The sequence below is a fragment of the Phyllostomus discolor genome, chromosome 5 (assembly GCF_004126475.2).
Source record: "Phyllostomus discolor isolate MPI-MPIP mPhyDis1 chromosome 5, mPhyDis1.pri.v3, whole genome shotgun sequence".
Lineage (NCBI taxonomy): Eukaryota > Metazoa > Chordata > Mammalia > Chiroptera > Phyllostomidae > Phyllostomus > Phyllostomus discolor.
Window position 1 is genome coordinate 31,987,588 of NC_040907.2, and position 22,405 is coordinate 32,009,992.

The 22,405-nt window shown below is 50.5% G+C and overlaps 2 protein-coding genes across 9 annotated transcripts in view; both read right to left on the bottom strand.

Annotated features, from left to right (window-relative positions):
- Positions 1 to 545: 545 nt before the first annotated feature.
- Positions 546 to 3,422, bottom strand: KNCN (kinocilin). The gene is made up of 4 exons (XM_028512632.1): positions 3,272 to 3,422; positions 2,189 to 2,257; positions 1,444 to 1,518; positions 546 to 625 (listed from the first exon to the last, which is right to left on the bottom strand). The coding sequence occupies exons 1-4, from the start codon at positions 3,420 to 3,422 to the stop codon at positions 546 to 548; spliced, it is 375 nt and encodes a 124-aa protein (XP_028368433.1).
- A 6,010-nt stretch (positions 3,423 to 9,432) lies between these two features.
- Positions 9,433 to 22,405, bottom strand: part of MKNK1 (MAPK interacting serine/threonine kinase 1) — a 55,975-nt gene continuing 43,002 nt past the window's right edge. For 6 of the 8 annotated variants that reach the window (XM_036026029.1, XM_036026028.1, XM_036026030.1 and 3 more), the window contains 5 exons: positions 15,960 to 16,055; positions 14,199 to 14,393; positions 13,355 to 13,519; positions 12,133 to 12,176; positions 9,433 to 10,805 (listed from right to left, as the gene is read on the bottom strand). In XM_036026029.1, coding sequence (XP_035881922.1) covers positions 10,577 to 10,805; positions 12,133 to 12,176; positions 13,355 to 13,519; positions 14,199 to 14,393; positions 15,960 to 16,055 — 729 coding nt within the window. In that variant the 3' untranslated portion in view covers positions 9,433 to 10,576. The remainder of the gene's footprint in view (positions 10,806 to 12,132; positions 12,177 to 13,354; positions 13,520 to 14,198; positions 14,394 to 15,959; positions 16,056 to 22,405) is intronic. The other 2 variants (XM_036026026.1, XM_036026032.1) reach the window with 2 other exon arrangements.

The following is a 22,405-nucleotide window of genomic DNA, read 5'->3' on the forward strand; positions in this document are numbered from 1 at the left end:
CTCCTGTCATGGCAGTGACCACTTTGTTTGTAGGATTTCCCCACTGGTTCACTGCTGCTAAGGTCCATGAGTTTTGATATCCCCCCAAAATCTGATTCAGCCCTTCTATCCAGCTGGAGAGCCCTGGGGGCCCAGGGCCAGGTCTCAGAGGCTGAGTCAGGCCCCCGTTTGTGGCTCCTGTGGGCCTGTGGCTCACTTCTGTGGCCAGGCCGGAGCAAGGGACTGGGGTACTCCCTGGGCCTAAATTCCATTGAAACCAGTCAGTAGATCAAAAAGTGAAGGAAACTGAGCTGCAGTTCAGAGAGAAAATCCAGGTCCAGAGCCTGAAATAAGCCTCTGGCCGCTTAGGGCTTCCAGTGACACCTTGCTCCAGACCCCCGGTTCCCCACTCTGTGGATTCTGTGCCAAGAGCCTTGGCCAGGTGAATGCAGGTCTGGTGTCTCCAGGGCCTGGTTCATCTCTGGTTTGGACCCAGGAGGGCTCTGAAATCGGGGTGTCAGGCAGGAAGGGAGGGCAGGACAGGGAGCAGCCCCTCAGCCCCTGCCTTAGCTGTCCCCAGTCCCCCGGGCCCCTGGCTTCAGCTTCTCCAAGGTTCTGCTCACAGTAGACAGGCTGCTGCGGATTCCTGCAGGAGAGACCAGGACGGGGCTGCCTGAGTAGACAGATCTCTGGGTCAGAGAAACCCAGAGGGACCCTGGAGCAGAATGAAATAGAATAGCAAGAGAGGGTGTCCCAAGAGGCAGTTTTCTGCCTGTTTACAGAGGCCCGGATGGTCTGAACGGCCCTTCAAGAGGACAGCAGCCTGGTATGAGGGTTAGAGGCAGCACTCTGGGGCTGACTCCCTGGTCTCCGTTCTGGCCCCACTACTTCCAAGCCATGTCACTTAATTTCCCTGTGCCCCATATGTAAAGTGGGGCTACTTATAGTACCTTCCTTATATCATTGTTCTGAGAATGGAAAAACTAATGTATGTAAAGCACTTGGAACATTGTCTGGCACAGGACCTTTTTCTGAGATTAGGCATCTTACTGCTGGTGGCAGACACTGTGGGTTGGGGCCGCCTTTGAGAGACTCCTGCTCTGGAATTTTCCAGTGTGCAGGGACGGGGCAGGAAGAAGATGCCCAGTTTCAGGCACCAGCTCTGAGAGCTGGATATCACAGTGGGAAAGGAGAGAGAAAATAAACTGGGGCATGGATGGAGGGGAGGAGAAGGGGCAGTGAGGTGCCTTCTGCCCAGGTGTTGGGCTGGGCAGGACGAAGAGGCCCGAGGAATCACTCAGCTCAGCTTGGAGCAAGAAGGGTTTTGACTAAACACATGGAAGAAACTACTCAACTCTGCGGGCTCTCTGAGACTGGGGCAGCCCCCTCTGCTACTGGGATCCACAAAGATGCTCAGGAAGAGAGGAAAAGGGGGAGATGGATTCTGGAATTTCTGGAACTTACCCTCTTTATTGCCATTGGCATTGGATCTTCCCTCCCCACCGTCTGGCCCTGGATGGGGGTGGATTCTCAGGCTTCCTGCAGGATGAGATTACCCCAAAACCCCTGGTCACGAAGCCGTTCTCAAATCAAGTCCTTCCTGCTGTCCAGTCTCCATTCCTACAGCTCTCTTTGCTCCACTGCATTCCTTTAGGTCTCCCACAAGATCTGGGCTGGTGTATGTGTTGGGGGAGGGGCGGGGGTGGAAGAAAATGGGCCATTGAAGGAGAAAATAGCAATTTTTTAAGGAGACGAGGGTCCTGGGGAGAACTGGGGATATATAAAGCCCCATGTGATTGATGGAGATGGGAGTGTGTATGCTGGGAGGTGAGAGGAAGTAGGGAGCCTTAAAGGGTCCTAAGATCTTGAGGGAGATAGGTGTTTATGGTGGTTCATGGTTGAAGTAGGGTGATCTGGAGATCTTGGGGGTTTGAGGGAGATGGAAAATCAACAGGGGAGATGGGAGTTTTAGGTGCTCTGAGCTGGTTTAGGCACTCTTGCGGCAGGCTGGAGTCTGCTGTGCTGTAGTCATAGCAACGCATGCACCACATACCCAAACACACACACACAGAGGCAACTCCAACACACAGAGCCAGGAGCAGTCACACATGTGGATGCTGGTCCCCCACACAGTGGACCCCAGAGTTACACACAAAGGGTCTCGCACGGTCTTTGGCAGAGACTACAGGGGGCTGGGGAGAAGACTCACCTATGTTAGGCAGGATGTGGTCCAGGTTGAAGCGAGCCTTCAGGAATGGGTAGGCCAAGATGAGAAGCCCTGGGGTGAGAGACACAGAGGGGTTCTGTGATGGGGAGGTTCCTGGTGGGTGCAAGACGCTGAAGTGGGGGGTGGGCTGAGCCTGGGGGTGGTTTAGAAGGTGATATTGAACATGCATGGAGGAGCATGAGTATGCAGGTTGGAACTGTGGGTATGTAAATGTAAGCCTGTGAGTGTGTGCACCAGGAGTGACAGAGAGCAGTGCCTATTTGGAGAAGAGGCTACAGGTTCTACCCTGCCTGCTGGAAGTGGGCCTAGCTGCCACCACCACCACCAGCTTTCCTCTGCCCCATCCTCCTCCAGGGTCCCCAGGGTAGGACCAGGGTCTCCTTAGCGTGCTCCTCTCTACCCAGACCTGGGGAGGGGGTAGCAGAAGAGTGGCTCTTGCCCTACACATTCCCACTTCCTCCCCAGACCAAGTGTCTATGGCTCTTGGCTGGAGTTTGCAGCTACAGATGCCCAGAGCCTACAAGCCTAGTGCTTCTGGTTCTGTTTTTGGCCTGGGGTGTTGGAGTGGGGTGAGAGCTGCTACTCAGCATCACTGTGGGGACATCAATGGGACTGGCCCAGATAGACAGGTGGATAGATGCCTGGAGAGACAGATCTGCTGCTGAGACATAGCCTTTGTCTGATCTGCAACCTGTCTTGGCTCAAGGAGGGTCCACTGGGAACCCTGTCCCCTTCTTCCTGCTCCAATCAACCCACCCACAACAGGCTTATAAATCCCACTGCCAACCTGACAGCCCAGGCCTGAGACTGGAAAGCCATAGGGGGATCAGCCAGAGAGGAATGTGGCAGCCTGCGCCCTCTTTCCCCTCTCCTTGCTCTGACAGCCCACGGAAGGAACCTCACCCAACCTTCCTCTCCTCCCTAGCCCCTAGCCCCCAAGCCTGCCTTGCTCACACCTCTAGCTTCCACCCTCCCTGACCAGTTCCTGTTATCTCAGTCCTCCCCTCCATTTCCTGTTCACCTGACCGTGCCCCTGCTCCCTGACTGAGCCCAGCACCTGCTCACCCAGACCAGCGGCGCCAATAAAGATACCACCCACAGCAGCTGCAGCTTTGGACACGGAGACGCCGATGATGATGCTGCCAGCTACCAGGCCAAGGGCCACACAGGCCAGCTGCAGGCAGCGGAAGTCTCTGTTGCTGATGGGGATGTCCATGTAGGCCTGCCCCGGTGCCGTGTCCTACCAGTGGTGCCTGTCCCCAGAAAGTCCTGGCAGTCTTGATCCTCTTGGTTGTTCTTTGTTGGAGTTCCACCTTCCAGGTGGGAGTTCCTGGCCAGTAAGATTCTGGGCTTGTTACCCTTAAATTTATCTGCAATTCTATCCCACAGCCTTCCTGAGTGCCCACCCCACCGCAACCCCACTTTGACCTAAGATCTCTTCCAGGTCACCCCACCTTACTGTTCATCTCCTAGAGGCCCCTTAAGCTGGGGACCACTTTGGGGACTCCTGTCTGGCCACATCTGGCAATGGCTGCCAGAATTCTGGAGAGCTGGGCCTGCCCCATGGGGTCTTCTACTGCCAGCCTCCTCTTGGGAGAGCTTAGCCCAAGCTCCCCTGCCCAGATCATCCTGCCCCAGCTCCCTGGAGCTCGCTCAGCTGCCACTGAGCCTTGGCCTATTAAAGTTTAAAGCAGTGGGGGAGGTTGGCCCAGGGGCCAGGCTCCTCTGAGATGCAGGCAGCAGGGAGGTGCTGAGTTATTCATGAGATTGCAATGTGAGCGACTGCCTGGGTCCCAGAGGCCCACTAGGGCAGTCAGCCCAGGTTCCACTGCTGGTCCCTGATGGGGCAGGATGAGCCACTGGCTTCACATGCAGTTCAGTAGCCAAGGATGTGAGGAGGCTCCCTGGCCACATGCTCAGGGTCCACCCTGCTGTCCCTTTGGCTTGGAGATGCACCTAGGGCCCCTGCTTAAGGACTGAGAGACAAAAAGATGGAAAGAGACCTGGAGGACCCTCAAGAGACGGGAACAGAGACTATGAAAGGAGGAGGAGAGAGATCCTTTCAAATCTACTCCGTACCCTTGCCCTCCCTCTCTGGCCCGCCATCCCATAACTTCCAGCTCCTAGGCAGGGCTGAGGAGTCTAGTTTGAGATCCTCCCTTTCTCAGTTGGGCTTGGTACCCACATCCCTTTGGTTTTTTGTGGGCTGAGAGGGTGAGACCTTCTAGCTTCCTGGGAACCCTGGCCAGGACTGACAGAGAAGGGTAGTGGTGGGGACCACAGGGGAGGAGGAAACTCTTATGAGTTAGGGCTGGGAGAGGAATCGAAATTGGAATCAGACTGGGTGGGGTCTGGGTGTCTGTGGCCTGGGTAGGGAGACTGGGACATGGCTGGTGCCCCCTGACCTCTGGCCTGAGCTTCTCTGCCCAGCCTGTCTGACCTACTTGCAGGATCCACCAACTTGAGGCTGGGCAGTGCTCACCCAGCCCAGCCAGCCCAGCCCTGTCACACCCCCCAGTTCTAGCTCTCATCACTAATTTCATTCTCTGGCCCTATGTGGATCAGGGCCTCCCTGGGCCCAGAGGAAGGCCCTGGCCTTAGCCCCATACCCAGACACCTGGGCATAGTCCCCAGGCTCCTACCACTGGCCCCTCTATCTTCTCTTTGGGTCTCCCATTTCTCCCCACATCTGCTATCTGGCACAGCTGGGCCCAAGGTCTTTGCCTCCAAGGCTGCCCTGCCCTCCCCCTTCCCTTCTCTGCTGTCCTCCCGTTGAGTGTCTGCCCGGGCCCTACAATCTGGGGCATACCGCCTCATCCTACGGGACGCTGCTCAGCCCGCACCAATGCTGTGAAGCCAATTCTGATGGTGCTGGGTGGGCTGCCTGTCACTGCTGCCATGTCCCAAAGTGTCCACCATCAGTCTTCACTCTCTCTGTGTCCCCTCTGAAGACTGTGAGCTCCACAGAATGCCATGCCTAGAGGGGACCTGGGTTAGGCTTCTGGACACAAGGCGGAGGTCAGGGAAGCCCTGGACCCACACAACCACCTCAGATGCACAGAGAGGAGGGCCGAGGGCCCCACAGGGCCTCTGTCTCTAATAGGCAGTTTCCCTGGTGTGGGGTAGGGGCCTAGGAGGGCCGGAGTCACCTGAGTGAGCTTCAGCTGAGGGAAGGCATGGCCCAGGTGCTGGAGACAGGCCTGGGCAGGCACAGGGATGAACTGAAAGGTGTGTAGAGAGGAGGGGTGCCTGCAGAGCACCGGTGGGCTCCCTGGCCTGTGATCCTGGCTCAGAAGAGAAAGCCCTTGGAGGTGGACATTTCCCAGCCACAGCCACTGCTGCCAACATCCCCCGTGCCTCTCACCAGGATGAGGTCTGATTATTTCTCTAATTAGGCATCAAATGACAGACCATGTCTCTGTTACACGTAATTGATCCCCCACTGACTAGTTTTAGAAAGAGCAGTCAGAATAATTGCCCATGGAAACATGTTCCTGAGATGTCAAGCTTTGGGGATCTGAACACCCTCCACAGAGGCTCCATTCCCACATGTGTTTGCAGAACCCGGGTGGGCAAGGCCTGTGCCAGCTCCTCTCACGGTGTAAGGCTGAGGGTGGCGCTCCTGCACCGCCAGCAAGACAGAGGCTCTCACTAGCCTGCCACATCTCCCACCTTGCACTGTGGGATTCGGGCCAGCTGCGCCATCCTAGGTCTCACTTGGCTACACTTGGGAATGGGAATGGGGACAGCAGAGGCTGGAGTCAGGGATGCTTGTGCATTGTGAGCATCAGATTCCAGAAGAACACTCTGACCTCTAAAAGCTGGAAACCAAATTCCAAATTAGAGTTTTTCTTGGACATTGTAAATCCCTCAGGGCACAGTATCAGTTACAAGATCACAGAACCCCAGCACCATGCCAGCTGCTTCCTAGAACTGGTGAGGAAACTGAGCCGTGGGAGTGGCAGGGCTGTCCCAGGGTCCCCGCTGGGGTCCCTGCTCAGTTGGGGAGCACTCTAGCATATCTCTGCCCTGGAAATTCTAACTTATCTTATTTGAGATGAAGGAATTGGCAGCCTCACCATCAGAGGGAGACGCTATGTCTGAAAGAATCAGTCCAGGCCTTCGTCTTTTCCCTCATCATGGGAGAGCGTCTCTAAAGGCAACTCGGAATGTTGTGACGCCTGCTCCTCCACTGACTACGTATGTAGAGAGGAAAGCTTGCCAGTTCTTGTCTCTGTGAAGGCTGTGTCATCTCTGAAAGAGGGTGGTGATGTGCTTACTACAATAGGTAAATGAGATGGAAGCTCAAGGCCCTAGAGCTGGGTCCCTCACTGTTCCCCACGCCACAAGCACCAGAGCCCTCCTCCCTGAAGCCCGGGTTCCCCAAGCCCCAGATTTAGGGTGTGACTAGGCCATGGGTCACCACCGACTTCGTCACACAATCTCTCCTCATCTCCTAGTGAGGCCAGGACTGGGGGGCACCTGCCTCTGAGCTTTCCTTCCCAGATCCAAAAGTAGCTTGTGGGTGGGGAGGAAGAGTGGGTAAGACGACTCAGCTTGGTTTACTTCCGTTTATTTTCCTTGAGGGGTGAGGACCCTGGAAAAGAGCATGATTAATTCACTGATTCCCTGGGGGATGGCAGCTTTCCTGGGCTGTTTGGAAGCTGAAGTTGGGAAGCAGCTTCCAAGGCAACTGCTACCATGGCAACGAGAGTACCAGCCATGGGGGAACCTTGTTCCTCTATCCCCTCTAGACCTAAGTAGCTGGAGCAGTTGGCATGGGACCCAGGCACTGCTGTTCATGCAGCTAAGTGTGGTGAGGGACAGTCGGCCAGGAAGGAGGAGGGGCCCCAGAGCTCAGACAGGTGGGCACCTGGAGGGACAAGACTTGATTCCTGTGCCAAGGCCCCAGATGGGGCTGATACAGGAGTCCCTTGGTTCTGCTTAAACCAGCATGGGGCTGAGGCCTGAGGTCTCAGACACTCCACTGTCTGGGGTCAGCTCTCTCCTGCTGTCCAACCCAAGTGTGCGCCCTAGATCCCGGGAAGCAGCTGCCACAGTTCCAGGTCTCAGAGCCTCCCGCAGTGTGCCTGCCACATCTGCCTCTGCCTGGCAGGGCCAGGCACACGGCCTGGTCCTCAAAGGGCAAGGCACTTCCCAAGGTTGCCTAGTGAACAGTGGCAGAGGAAGGACTAGAACTCAGGGATCCTGGCCCCTACATCTGCCCCTTGGGGACAGGGACCCCACCCCAGAGGGACAGAACTGCCTGTCAGCAGGAGGATCCCACGAAGGGCCAGAGGCCAGGCCTGTCTGGAAAGCCCAGACCTATCTCTACCCACACAAGCCAAGGGCAGGGGGAAAGCTCATCTCCATCACTAGGACTCAGTTGAGTAAATCTGCCCCAGGAGATAATAATAAAAATAACCAAAACTATCATGGTCAACAATTATTGAGTACTTACTGTGTGTGCCTGGAACTGCTCTAAACACTTTACATTTAGTAATTTATAACTTTCACAACAGCTTGCCCAATTTTTGGTTAAAGAAACCAAGACCCCCCCAGAGAATAAGCAACCTGCCCAAGGCCCAAAGCTAGTAAATGGCAGAGCTGGGATTTAAACCTGGACAGCACAGTTCCGGGACCCAAGCCTCTCTGGAAAGAATTCCAGTCCCACCTTCCTAACTGTACAGCCCTGGAGCAAGCTATTTTTTTTCTCCTTCTTTGCTTGGTTTCTCACGTTAAGCAGGGTAAAATAATAGTACCTTACTGCTGTGAGAATTCAATGAGATGTTGCCTGCAAGCTTCTCAGAAAGCATGTGTTACTTAGTAAAAAAATAAGCACACACTAATGCCAGCAAAACCAGAGTGGATGCAGCAGTATGTAAGCAGGGGACTGGAGGATGAGAGGGCCTTGCCAGGAGGACTAGGGTGAGGAGGTGGGATGCAGAGGGCTCCGAGGCAAGAGAGAGCAGCTGGGGCTTCGTGCAGGGCAGGGTGGGGGTGGGAGGGGGAATGCTTGGTCCAGGAAGACCCTGAAAGTCACACCCCAGCTGGGCCAGCCTGAAGGACTGACCAGGCTGGGGCTGGAGTCTAGAGGCAAAACTCATACCCTGGTTCTGAGTCCACAGGGACTGGGAGACTTTGGGCCAAAAGGCTCAGATTCTGCAGGCCTGATTTCCTCTTTCTTTTTCCTCCCTTCCTCCCTTCCCTCTGTCTCTTTTCTTCCTTCTTTCTAGATTTTATTTATTTATTTTTAGAGACAGGGGGAGGGAGGGAGAACGAGAGGAAGAGAAACACCGATTGGTTGCCTCTCACATGCACAAAACACAGGCATGTGCCCTGATTGGGAATGGAATCTGCGACCTTCTGCTTTTCAGGATGATGCCCAACCCACTGAGCCATGCTGGCCAGGGCCAGGCTTGATTTTCTAGCCCATCTCACTCCGGGCAGATGAAGACAGGATGTGGGGGGTGGTAAGGGTTCCTGCAAAGGGAAGCCCGCCACAGAAAGTATGTTATCACTAACATGGAGGCACTCACAGTGCAGGACAGCTGGCAGCTGGGCCCATCATCTGCCCCCAGAGTGAAGAGCCCCTAATCCCAGCTCCCCAGGGTGAAGGGCACTCAGTCCACTGCCCTGACGATCGGACCTCCCTTTTGCCACCTCCTTGGGAACTGATAAGGGCCCTTCCTGCCTTAGCCCTGTCCAGCCTGGTTCTGGGGATTTCATGGGACAATTTCATGGATGTGAGGCACCCCTTTTCTTTGCAGCCAACTCTGGAAGGACAAACACAACCCCGGGGACACAATGGAACCTCAAGGGCTTCGAGCTGCTTTGGACAAAAGGGAACTTTGTTCCCACTTGGGTGGGTGGGCTGGGCTGTGTGCAGGGCACGTCTGTTACAGCAGGCTTGGAAGCCAGCTTGTGTGATGGTTGCTGACGCCACCTCTTCCACTGGATGGGGAGATCCTAAAAGGCGGGAGCTGTTTCTTACTCATCTCTGGGTCTTGGCACAGGCTAGCAGATTAACAAATGTTTGATGAATTTCATTTCCTCACCTGAAAAAGAAAAGCAATCACTCTCCTTCACCCTGTTTTATGAATCCAATGAGGCGCTACGTGTAGAGGTCCTGACAAGGGGCACCAGCGGGGATCAGCCCCTCTCCAGAAGGCCTGTCTCCTCTTCAGGTTTGCAGGTAAAGAAAGGACTACCAGGACGGCCGCAGCAACAATTTAAAAGTTTTATTAAAACTTTTATTAAAACAAGCTCAACATAAAATAGCATCATTGTGTTGTATAAAGTCTGACATATACATGTTGATTTTCTTCAGGTAACTCAGCAGCTCAGCTTATCTGATCCAGGCTAGCCTTCATGCTCTCTGGCAGGTGGCAAGCTCCAGGTCGCTCAGAGCAGAGCAGCTGGGCTGCCTTGGACCTGGCTCTACCTCAGGCACAGAGATCCTTGTAACTGCCCCAGACCTGTGCTGCCTTCCACACCGGGCCTGAGAGATGCAGCGGCAGACTCGGTCTCTCAGGTGCTTATCATCTCACAACAGCTTAAAACCAGTTAGAATAATAGGAAACTGCCGATTAAAGCTTCCAAAAGCACGGACATTCAGCAAAAGGAGAGGGAGCCTTTGCACGCTCTGGCAAGTCCATGGGCTTGCAGTGGGAATTCAAACTCCCATCTCTGGTGGAAGAGCATGGTTAAAAAAACCAAACATTTTTAAAAACGAAATAATACTGACTTTAGAAGCAATCCCAACCAAACAAGAAAGAGGATGATAAATGAGGGACACATTTCGGTCACGGCAAAGAAAGATTATGCGCTTCTCTGTGCTACAGACTGGAAGACTGGTCTGGCTTCCGGATGCAAAGTCTCTCTGCCCTTCCCTGAATTGAGGGGATGGCTTTGCCTCGCCCTGGGGGAGGACATCCAGAGGACAGAGGAAGGTAGGACCGGCTGAGCAGGGGTGACAGTGCAGGGAGGGAAGAGCCTCTGTCAGCTTCTCAAGGCTGGCTCCCTGAAGGCTGCAGCCGGTTCCTTCACCAGAGCAGGCTGGATCCAGGATCTGCAGGCGGGTGAGCAGGTGGGCAAGAGCCCAGCAGAGATGTCCCTGCCTCAGGCGATTATGCAAAGTGACAAGTGATTGCTTTCCTTTTCAAAGACAACCCCTTTGGAAAAAGCTTTTTCCTTGAGGTCTCTGGGGGTATGGGGGTTGGGTGGGAACCTCAGGGCCTTGGCGGATGAAAAAGCCCTGCTGCAGCCACACAGCAGGTTCCTCTGCCTTCTTTGAAGACTTTGGCCTCACAGGTTTCCGGGGGCAATGCCTGGACAGGCCTAGGGCCTGAAAGGTGTGGCTGGAGCCGGTCAGAGAGAGGTAGGTGTCGATTCCTCATCTCCACTGCGGCCTGCTTGGGCCAGGGCCCGCCGACGGGCCAGGCGGGACTTGGAGGGAGGGGAAAGCTTCATGGAGCAGAGGCCCTCGGCCAGTGCCTTTGACTCCTCTGCCAGTTCATTCTCCTCGTGCTGAGACAGCTGGCGGTTAAGGGCAATGGCCTCTGCCGCGAAGAGCGTAAGGTCCACTGTGCTGCTATTTCTGCAGGGATGGAAGGGAGAGCAAAGAGGGAGACAGGACTCAGTGGCCTCAGCCAGGCTAGCAGCTCCTCCACACCCCCACCAGCTGCCGCAGTTCCACACGCCCCCAGGTTTGCCAAGCTGGCACAGGCTGCTCTCTCCGAAGTCACTCTTGCATGGGTTTGCCGTCTGATTTCACTGAAGCCGGAATGGCTTTGACTCTCAATCACTGTCCTTGGACTTAAAGGGGACAAGTGCCCCTTTCACTCAGAGCTCCCTCCTCTGCACAGAGCTCTATCAGAGAAAGGGTCTTGGCACATGAAACCTGCCCGTGTATATATATATCCCTCTACCCCATCAGGGCAGGGAGCTTCAAGAGCAGGGACTGTGCCTTTGTGTCTGTGTCCCCAAAAGCCAGCTCAGTGCCGGCACATAAAAGGCACTTTGAGTTTGCTGAATAAATCTGCTCAGGTGGATCTGAGGTTTGGAGCCTCAAAGCATGTGGATGCAGCTCTAGAGAATCAGGTAGGAACCCAGGATGGGCAGTGGCATTCTGGCTCAGATGAATTGAGATGATAAATGTGTAAGACTTCCCTACGTAGTTCCTGGAAACTGGCCCTGAGGCTGGTTCCTGCAGGGGTTCCCACAGTGCCCTAGCGATGGCCCTTTGGGAATAGGGCAGTGCTCACGAAGAATGTGAGTAAGTGTTGACAGGAACTTAAGTCAAACAGATCCAGGTTCAAAGTCAAACTTGCAAGGCTACTGTGTGGCCCTGAGTAAGTTAACTTCATCTTTCTGTGTCTTACTTAGTTTTCTAAACTATAAAATGGGATAATAGGAACAATTGTCTTTGAAATTTATCCTGAAGACCATTATGGATATAATCTTTGTACAGTATCTGTCATGTGGTTAAGTATTTACTATGCAGTGGCCATTATTATTATTGCTTGTCTAGTAGTATATATATCACATTTGATACCACTGCCTTACAGTGCCCCAGATTCCTGCTGCTTTCACCAAACTATAGCAGCAGAGGGAAAGCTTGGTGTAATAACCCACAGATAAGGTCGGTTTGGGGGCTGCAAATGGTGATTTCCAGTTAGGATTCAAGTGTCCTGCACACAGTCTGGGAGAGGCCTTGAAGGTGCTAGAGGGCTGGGGAAGAAGAGATGAGGGAGACATTTACTGCAGGGAGTAATGAGAGGAAGAGAAGTCGGGAGAAGGGAGGCCAGGGAGCCACTTCAGGAGGATACCTGAGCTCCCCATCCCCCACCTTCATCCCAACATGGCTGAGAGCTTGAAAGTCAAAGCCAAGGAAGGAAGGGTGTTGGGTGTGGTGGGAGTTTTACCTCTGGAGGACTTGCGGCGTGGGGAGTCCCCTTTCTGGAGCCTGCTAGAATGGGAAGGATAGATGTGTGGGTGAGCTGCCCCCTTCTTCAAGAGCTGCCCCCACCCACACCAGCACAGAGTGGGTAGGTTACTACTGGCTCTGGCCCAGCACAGGACCCAGCACAGGTTTGCCTGCAGGGTCAGATCTTCCAAGTAGAGAACAAGCAAGGAGCAGCCCTCAACCCAGCTGCCTCTGGGAGGAGAGCCCTCACTTTGCCTGGCAAAGCCTTAATCATCCCCTAACACCCAGCTCCAGGGCTTTCCCCTGTGAGACATTCCCATTCCCCACCACCTCCCAACCCCTGCCTGTCCAGAGGAGAGGTGGGTGGCCGTCCGCTGGTGCCCTGAGCATCTGCTAGGCTATCCTGTCACGTGCTCCCTTGCTTCCCTCTCCCTGTCAGAACACGATGGCAGAGCTGGGTCTCACTCACCCCACTGTGACCGGTGCCTGACACTGTGGGCACTCAGCAAAGAGAGCAACTCTCAAGTGGCTGGGGTTAGCCGCTCAGAGACACAGGACTGCACCCCCACCTGTAACATGGGGCTGTTGGGGCCATGAGGCTGGCTCGAGCCTGGCAGACGAAGGAGACACAGTGACTCCCAGGAGGCCTGGCAGACCCCTTGGAGGGACAGAAGTCAGGTCCCATGACTAATGACGGAGGATGGTTAAAATATTTTCTAGTGAAGACTTAGATCCTTAGTTTGGTGAAAACGCCCCCATTTGCTTTTCAATCAAGCTGCACGCAGACCCTAGGACCACAAGGAGAATGCATGTGCCCGTAATGCAGCCACCCAGCAAGGAGGGCACCAAGGTCCGCTTCCTCATGCTCTCAGTGAATGATCTTTTTGTATAAGGGGGTGGTACTACAGGCCCCAGTGACAACACCAGCTGCTTCCTGGGCTGCATGGCTCTGCCAACAGTGGGATGCATGTGCCGAATCCCCCAAGAGGCGTGGGTCAGCTGTGGCCTTAGTCTGTGACCAGGCTTAGAGCCAAGTCTATGACCAGTATGGGACACGGGCTGGGGCTGGGGTAGGAGTCAGTTCACTCTATGTGCACAGGAACTGAGAGTGTTATACAATCTCCCTCCAGCTGAGGTCAGCCACCTGGGTATGAGAGCTTCCTCATGGTCACGCTGCAGGCCTGAGGAGGTGGAATGCCACCCTTCCCTGGGTTACTCACCCCCTGCACCCATGGGTGCTGCAGAACTTGGGCAGCACTCAGTCTCTGCTTCGCATCTCGAACCAGGAGCTTGGAGATGAGGTCTTTGGCCTCACTGGAGATGTGTGCCCAGTCCTTGTCAGGAAACTCGTACTTGCCTTCCTGGATGCTCTCAAACAGCTTGTTCTAGGTAAAGAAGGTTCTCCTTGAGGTGACACTGGCCACGGGTGGGCAGGATGTGCCTGTCATTGATCTAGTCACCCTGGCCCCAGTTGAAGCCACAGCTCATAGCTGGGGTACACCACGCACTCCTCGTACTCGCCCCTATATCATCAAATGACACGGAATGCCCCTGGCAGGCAGGATGGCTCTGCTACTTGGCAGGCTGGGTGTTGATGCATGGGAAATACCAGTTAGACAACAAAGCGGGGATTCCTTGGCCCTTCATACAGGGCCCTCTGGGAATGGACTGCTGGCAACCCCTCAGGTCTCATTTCCCACCACCATCAGCCTTGTACTCTACTCTTCTTCCCTCTACACACTTAGCTGTTGCAAACCTTCATGTCTTTGCTTATCCTCTTTTTCTACTTGTATTTTTTTGCCCCTCTCCCAGAAGGCAAGACACATCCTTTCAGACTCAGCTTAGGCATGATCTTCTCTAACAATCTTCCCTGGATGTCACGCTGGGCTACAGTGCCCAGTTACCTCTATTTCACCTTGTCCCTGCCCTTGGACACAAGAGGGAAGGGGTACTATGTATCTCTTCTACATCAGGAATAATCCCCACACCCAGCTCTGCTTGGCAGCCCACAACCATGCTGACCTCCAGCCAGCCCTCTGTAGTGGGTCTGGGGACTGTGCTCACCTGGCACACCCTGCAGACCTCTCCCTGGTCCCAGCCACAGTCGGCCCCACAGTGACCCACAAAGGGCGGATAGCCACTCAGCATGATGTAGAGGACCACTCCCAGGCTCCACAGGTCACAGCGCTTGTCGTAAAACGTGGCCTCATCTGTGAAGACCTCCACCACCTCCGGGGCCATGTATTCTGCAGAGCCGCACTGTGGGGCCAGGGTTGGCAAGGGGAAAGTGGCAGAGAACAGAGGCTTAGTTACAGGAAGAGGGGATGGCAAAGAACAGGATGCAATGGGACTTGAGCGAGAGGACTGAGTTGCAGAGCAAGAAGCCGTCAGGAAAGCCAGCCAGGGAGCTCGCCTGATGCCACGAAGGCACTTAGAGAAGCTGGGCCGACTGAACTTTTGGAAACTGAGTGCTGTCACGGATTCCCCGTGATCCATGTGACTAGTTCCAGGTCACCTTCTTATCTTTCCAGGTCCTTCTCTAGTGAACAGGGACCCTTGGTCAAGAAGCTCCAGGAATCTCTCCCTGCCTCAGCTCTCTGTATACAGTCACTGAGTGTACAGGTGCTTCAGTGCATCGGGAACATGGTTCTGGGAGGGAGATCTGTGGAGACTGGTTCCACAAAGCAAGGATTTTTTAAAGTCAAGTTCTGCTCAGCTTCCCTGCTAGCTTAGAGCAGGAAAGTACAAGGATTTGAATTAAGAGACCACCAAAGCTAAAACTCTTAAACAAAGAGTTTTCTAATCTCCCCACTTCTCCCACTTTACAGATGGGAAAACCAAGCACTAGAATGGGACAGGGATTTGTTCAAGCACCTCAGTGGTAAGCCCATGATCCAGGATTCCTTCCTCCATCCTTGCACAGAAAACTGCTGGTAAAAATAAAAAATTCTTCTTGCTCTCCTCTTCACTATTTCATGTTTACCAAGAGACATCTCTCACCTCTAACACACACGACTAATTTGATGGAAAGATGGTAAATGGAGATAGGACATTTTCTGTTATTGGCAATTAGAGTTAATGACTTTGAGAACAAGGTAGCTCAGCGTCATAAAAGCTAATATACAAACATTCCTAATAATGTTGGCTAGGATAAGACATGGGCATAGTCAAATGCATGTCTTAGAAAAAGATTATTAGAAACATTCACTAATAAAGCAAGCAAATCTCAAAAGAACCATAATTACAGTATATTGAGTGTGTACAGACAGGTCTTAGGAAGAAGAGGCCCCAGCAGCACCATCTGGGCACGAAGTGTGAAGGGAGAGAAGCAACAGGATGACTCAGCCAAGCGAGCCTATGCACAGGGAGCCTGGGACCTCAGTTCTTGCCACAGAGAGACCACACTCCCCATCCCCCATCACAAGGTGACGCACCACAACTTCGGCAGTGGGAATAAGACTCTCAGAGCTATCACGCGCTCCTATGCCAAAGGGCCGGCCCAGGAATGGTGTCTGTCTTTACCTGGGTCAGGATCCAGGGCTCAGCCTGTTCTTGCAGATATAGTATGTCTCGTTATGGCAGAGGACCCACCCCAGCTAAAAGTGCTAATGTCAGTTTCATTAGCAACTAAGCACTGGGGCAGGGAGGATGTTATCAGCCCAAAGCAGTGAGCCGAATAACAAGTCAGGCAGCAGGAAGGGCTGTGGGTATGCTTGCTTTTCCTTCCTTGGCCCTCTGTTCTGGACTCCAGAGCTCTGGGTCAGGGGCACTCCAAATGCACGGAAGCTCAGAAGAAGGTGGCACAGGGTGTCCAGCTATACATACTGGAGTGGTCAGCTCTGGTGTAGTTATGGGGGTGCAGGAGTTATTCAGTTTCACTCCACTGCCCAAGTCAAAGTCACAGATTTTCACTGGAGACACCTGAAATGGAAAGCAGAGAGCAAAGGTTACAAATATAAGAAACCAAAGGGCATGAGGAGGCCGAGGTGATGATGTGGGTGCACACTTATGTGGCTGCTACACTGAAGCCCAGCTTTACCTGTCAGGTCATGTTTACTCTCCCAGGGTTAATTAGAAACCACATGAGGATTTACCCTAAGGTGCTCTCTTCCCTGTGCTCTTTCCTTATTTCGTGACTAAGAGAAAATGTGTGCACTCATGGTTCAGACTACTGTGAATTTAGTGTAAAACGAATAACAAACCTGTGGAACTTTTGCTAACAAAGGTATAGGGTGCAACACAGAAGTTAGAGAAGGTAGTATGTATTCCTGGGACACTCCTTGCAGACCAACTGGTGGAGGGCAAAGGAGTTATGAGTAAAACCCTTGACCACCTCAGGTGGCTTAGGGTGACCAACTTGTCTTTGCTTGCTTGGGACTTTGTTGGTTTGAGCCCTGTAAGTCCTGTGTTTCAGGAAACTCCTCAGGCCAGAGCAAACTGGGATGGCTGGCCACTCCAGGGTGCATCAACACAGCAGCCAAGTCCACCAGAACTGGATGCTGCACCTGAGACCACAGACAGCATGAGCTATCTTGGGAGCCCACTAGGAAGGCAGCTTGTGTGCATGCGTGAGAATGGCCTGCATGGCAGAAGCAGCACAGTGAGTCAGAAATGCTGGTTCTGTGAGTCTCAGCTCCGACATTCACCTGCTGGGGGAGCCTGGACAAGTCTCAACTGCTCCTTCTTTCCTCCCTCTCGCCCTTTTCCTCTCCCTGGCTTTTCTTTCTCTTATAGTTTTTCTTCTCTTTTTTTTCCACCTAGCCTCCCCTTTTTTATTGTGATACACACATGTATATAGGAAACATAAAATATGCCATTAAACTATTTTTATGTGTATAATTCAGTGGTGTTAATTACACTCACACCCTTGTGCGACCATTACCAGTATCTGTTTGCAAAACTTTTTCACCATCCCAAACAGAAACTCTGCATTAACTCTCCATTTTCCCCACTCCTGAGTCCCAGTTACATCTAATCTACTTCCCATCTACATGAATTTCTCTATTCCGGACACTGCTTTTTTAAAAAAAGATTTCATTTATTTATTTTCAGAAAGATGGGAAGAGAGAGAGAAAGAGAAGGAGAGAAATGTCGGTGTGCAAGAGATACATCAACTGGTTGAGCAGGCCCACAACCCAAGCATGTGCCCTGATTGGGAATCAAACCAGTGATCTTTCTGGTCTCAGGCCAGTGGTCAATCCACTGAGCCACACCAGCCAGGGCTATCCCAGATATTTCATATAAGTGGAATCACACAATATTTGCTCTTTTATGTTTCGCTTATTCTACTTATCATACTGTTGTCAAGGTTTATTCATTTTGTAGCATGTATCAGAACTTCATTCTATTTTATGGCTGATCAATATTCCATTGTATGCTTACTCACATTTTGCTTATCCATTCATCTATTGATGGACATTTGGGTTGTTTCCAGCTTTTGGCTAATGTGGATAATGCTACAATGAACATTGGTGTTCAAGTTCAAGTCTCTGTTTTCAATTATTTTGGGTATACACATAGGTGGGGGATTGCTGAGTAGTATGATAATCTTATGTTTAGCTTTTTGAGGAGCCGCCAAACTCTTTTCCACAGTGGCTGCACCATTGTACATTCCCACAAGCAATATACAAGGGTTCCAATTTCTCCACATTCTCATCCTCATCAACACTTGTGATTTTCCATTTCTTTTATTATAGCCACCCTAGTAGGTGTGAGGTGGTATCTCATTATATTTCCCCAATGACTAAGGGTGTTAAATCTTCTTGTGGGCTTACTGGCCATCTGTACATCTTCTTTGGAGAAATGTGTATTCAAGTCCTTTGTCCTTTTTTAAATTGGATTGTCTTCTTGATGTTAGAAATTCTTTATGTATTTTGAATATTAAACCCTTATCAAATATATGATTTGCAATTTCCCTGTCATTCTGTGGGTTATCTTTTTATTTTCTTTCTTTTAAATATTTTTAATTGAATTTATTGGCAAGACATTTATTAATAAAATTATATGGGTTTCTTGTGTACAATTCTATAATACATTGTCTGTATATTGTATTGTGTGTACACCACCCCAAGTCAGTCTCCTTCTGACACTATGTATCCTCCTTTATCCATTTTTTGTTTTATTTATTTTTTAAGATTTTTTTTTTATTGTTAGAGGGGAAGGGAAGGAGAAAGAAAGGGAGAGCGACATCAATGTGTGTTTGCCTCTCATGTGTCCCTTGCTGGGGACCTGGTCCGCAACCCAGGCATGTGCCCTGACTGGGAATGGAACCAGTGACCCTTTGGTTCACAGGCTGGCACTCAATCCACTGAGCCACACCAGCCAGGGCCCACTTTTTATTTTCTTGATATTGTCTTTTGATGCCCAGTCTCTCTTAATTTTACTTTTTCAGCCATAACAAAGGGCCACCAAATCTGTACTATGAAGATCAAATGAAACAAAAAGCATGAAAGTGCATTGTAAACCAGAGGCAAGATAACAGGGTAGTTCAGAGCACTGATGGAGTTCTGGGTCAGGTTACCTCAGCTGAGTGACTTTAGGCAACTTTCTTAATCTATCTAAGTTTCAGTTTCCTCATTCATAAAATGAAGATAATAATAGTATCTACCTAATGAGATTTTATAAAAACTAAATAAAATAAGTGCTGGTACACTGTAAGTACTAAAAAAATGTTAACTATAATTATTTTTTTCCTTTTTATTTATTACATTTTATTGATTATGCTATTACAGTTGTCCTGATATTTCCCACTTTGCCTATCCTCCACCCAGCATCCCTCACTCTCTCAGGCAAGCCCCACACCATTGTTCATGTCCATGGGTCATGTGCATAAATTCTTTGGCTGCTCCATTTCCCATACTGCATTTTATATCCTCATGGCTATTCTGTAACTACCTGTTTGTACTTCTTAATCCCCTCACCTCTCAACCATTCCCCCACACCACCCTCCCATCTGGCAACCATCAAAATGCTCTCTGTATCCATGATTCTGTCTCTGCTCTTCTTGTTTGCTTAGTTTGTATTTAAGATTCAATTGTTGACTGATGTGTATTTTTTTCCATTTTATTATTCATTGTTTTGATCTTTTTCTTTTTTCTTAAATAAGTCCTTTAACATTTCATATAATAATGGTTTGGTGATGATGAACTCCCTTAGTTTTTTCTTGTCTGGGAAGCTCTTTAGCTGCCCTCCAATTCTAAATGATATCTTTGCTGGGTACAGCAATCTTGGCTGTAGGTTGCTTCCCTGCTTTTCATGACTTTGAATATTTCTTGCTAATCCCTTCTAGTCTGAAAAGTTTCTTTTGAGAAGTCAGCTGACAGTCTTATGGGAACTGCCCTGTAGGTAACTAACTGCTTTTCTCTTGCTACTTTTAAGATTCTCTCTTTATCTTTATCTTTAACCTTTGGCATTTCAATTATGATGTGTCTTGGAGTGGGCCTCTTTGCATTCATCTTACTTGGGACTCTCTCTGCATGTCTATTTCCTTCACCAAATTAGGGAAGTTTTCTTTCATTATTTTTTTCAAATAGATTTCCAATTTCTTGCTCTTTCTCTTCTCCCTCTGGCCCCCCTATGATGCAAATGTTGGACCTCTTGGAGTTGTCCCAGAGGCTGCTTATACTGTCCTCATTTTGGGGGATTTTTTTTTCTTCTAATTGTTCTGATTGGTTGTGTTTTGCTTCTCTATATTCCATATCATTGATTTGATTCTTGGCTTCATCCACTCTACTGTTGTTTCCTGTAAATTGTTCTTTATTTCAATTAGTGTACCCTTTGTTTCTGACTGGATCTTCTTTATGCTTTTGAGGTCCCCACTAAGTTTCTTGAGCATCCTTACAAACAGTGTTTTGAACTCTGCATCTGATGGATTGCTTATCTCCATTTTGTTTAGCTCTTTTTCTAGAATTTTGATCTGTTCTTTCATTTGGGCCATGTTTCTTTGTCTCCTCATTTTGGCAGCCTCCATGTGTTTGTTTCTATGTATTAGGTACAGCTGCTATGACTCCATATCTTGGTAGTGTAGCCTTATGTGGTATGTGTCTTTTAGGGTCCAGTGGTATAGCTTCCCCTATCACCCAAGCTGGGTGCTTAAGATGCACCCTTTGTGTGGGCTGAATATACCCTTCTCTTGTAGTTGAGCCTTAATTGCTGATGGCAGGTCAATAGGAGGGATTCACCCAGGCCAGTCAGGGGCAAGGACTGTCTGTGAGCACATACCACAAATCTCCACCCTCTGTGGAGGATCAGCTGTGCAGGGGTAGGGTGGTGATGCTTCAATGTGCTCTATAGCTGTTCATGGAATGTGCTGGCCCTGCAGTTTCCCAGATGGTGCAGGCCAAGGTCAGCCCCCACCTGTGTTGTGCCCGGAGCCACCCTGCCTGAGCTATATAGCAATCTAAGGTGGCTACTACTTATGCTTGGCTTGGAGATTCCTAGGAGAAGCCAAGCTGTGAGTCTATGTTGGCTGCTGCTAGTGCTGGACCTGAGGCTCACTTAAACCAGCTATTGCTTGTTCAATAGGATTTAGGAAGTTGTAAAGCCTGAGCTAAGATCAGCCATTCCTATGGTAAAGCAGCTTGGGAGGCCTGTAAACTGGGTAGGGTGGAGTCTCTGGGAATCTCCAAGGCAGGTTAAACAGTGTTAGTCAGGTTGATGCAGTCTCAGATATGGCATCAGCTTGCCAACTCTGTAGGGAAATGGTTTAGAAAAGGGACAATGGCCTCTGCTCACCTCGATACCAGACAATTCAGTTCCTCCCTGTATACCACTGGTGTCTTTTAAGCTGCTATCCTGGTGCTGGAGCTCAGAGGGAGTGAGTCTGAGTAGGTGAGTCTGTGTGTGGGTTCTTTAAGAGGAACTGCTTAGGGCTCTAGCAGTTTTTTCCACCAACTCAATCCCCACTGGTTTTTGCAGCCAGAAGTTGTGGGGTTTAACTTATCATCTTGGCACTGGGACCCTGGGCTGGGTGGCCTTGTATGGGGCTGGGACTCCTTGCTCCCAAGATATCCCCCTGAATTTTTATCTGCCATACATGGGTGAGGGACCAGCCTCTTCTGCCAGTGTGGATGGATGTGGTTTCTTTAACTCTGTAGTTGTCAGACTTCCATTCAACTCAATTTATGAGGGTTTCCAGTGATGGTTGTTCTATATTTTAGTTGTAATTTTGATGTGGTTGTGCGAGGAGGTGAGCCATGTCTGCCTATGCTGCCCTCTGCACATGACAGCAGTTGTGTTTCCGGCATTGCGATCCTTCCACCTGTTCATGTGGTCCTCGCCTTGCATTGGCCGTCCCACTGAGAAGCACAGTGACTCATGGCAGTGGTGCCTTCTCTCCCTCTGAGGGCTCTGAGTGGCTGCTGATTGCCAGGTAGCCCTGGCCTATGCCCTACATAAAGCCATGGCAGCTCCAGCACCACTGTCTAGGGATGCGAGGTGGTGCACCCTGTTAGCTACAATTATTAATAGTCCTAATGATAATAATGACAAATCATATAGTTTAATGCCAGAGACACTGACAGGAAGGCAGAAGGTCTCATTGGAACTAATACATTACTACCCCTCACAAGAGTTGTAAGTACCACCCTGGCTGGCAAGCTCCATTGGTTAGAGTGTTGTCCTGATACACCAAGGTCATGGGTTTGATCTCCGGTCAGGGCATGTACAAACATCAAGCAACAAATGCATGAACAAGTGGAGCAATGTGGCAAGGTTTCTCTCGAGTGTTCTCTCTCCCTCTCTACCCCTTCCTCTCTCTCTAAAATCAATAAACATTAAAAAAAAGTTGTTGAGTACCAGGTTGACTCATATATTCTCTCACACCATTCCTTATCTAAGAGATATCCCTTAATTCTGACCAAGACATGTGTGATCATGCATACACACATATAGAAACACAGAACTGTGAGTGTGGGCCATCAAACCCACCAGGGCCTAAATCCCTCCTAACAAACAGAGAATTTCTCAAATTCATGCATCCTTATGGAAATGCAAACACTCCCATTTATCAGTAGATTGAGTTAAGGGCAAGTTTAAAATAGATGGCATTTGTTCAACCCCAAGTACAAATATTTTCTTTTTAATGGGCAATAAAAATAGAAACAAAAATCCTTTTTGATGTTCACTTCTAGTGGCATATACACTACGACATAACCATCTTTTATAGGCAGAGATTTGCTTCATATAGGATTGAGTTGTTTACGACTCCCATCAACTGCTCTAAAGGTAGGTGCATTAGACTAGAAAACATTCATTTTGTGTGGCTCTCATAT

Coding starts and splice junctions, on each gene's coding strand:
- KNCN (XM_028512632.1), bottom strand. CDS start 3,422: ATGGACATCCCCATCAGCAACAGAGACTTCCGCTGCCTGCAGCTGGCC. Junction 1,519..2,188: donor CCACATCCTGCCTAACATAG/GTGAGTCTTCTC, acceptor CTCATCCTGCAG/GAAGCCTGAGAATCCACCCC. Junction 626..1,443: donor TGCCAATGGCAATAAAGAGG/GTAAGTTCCAGA, acceptor TCTCTCCTGCAG/GAATCCGCAGCAGCCTGTCT.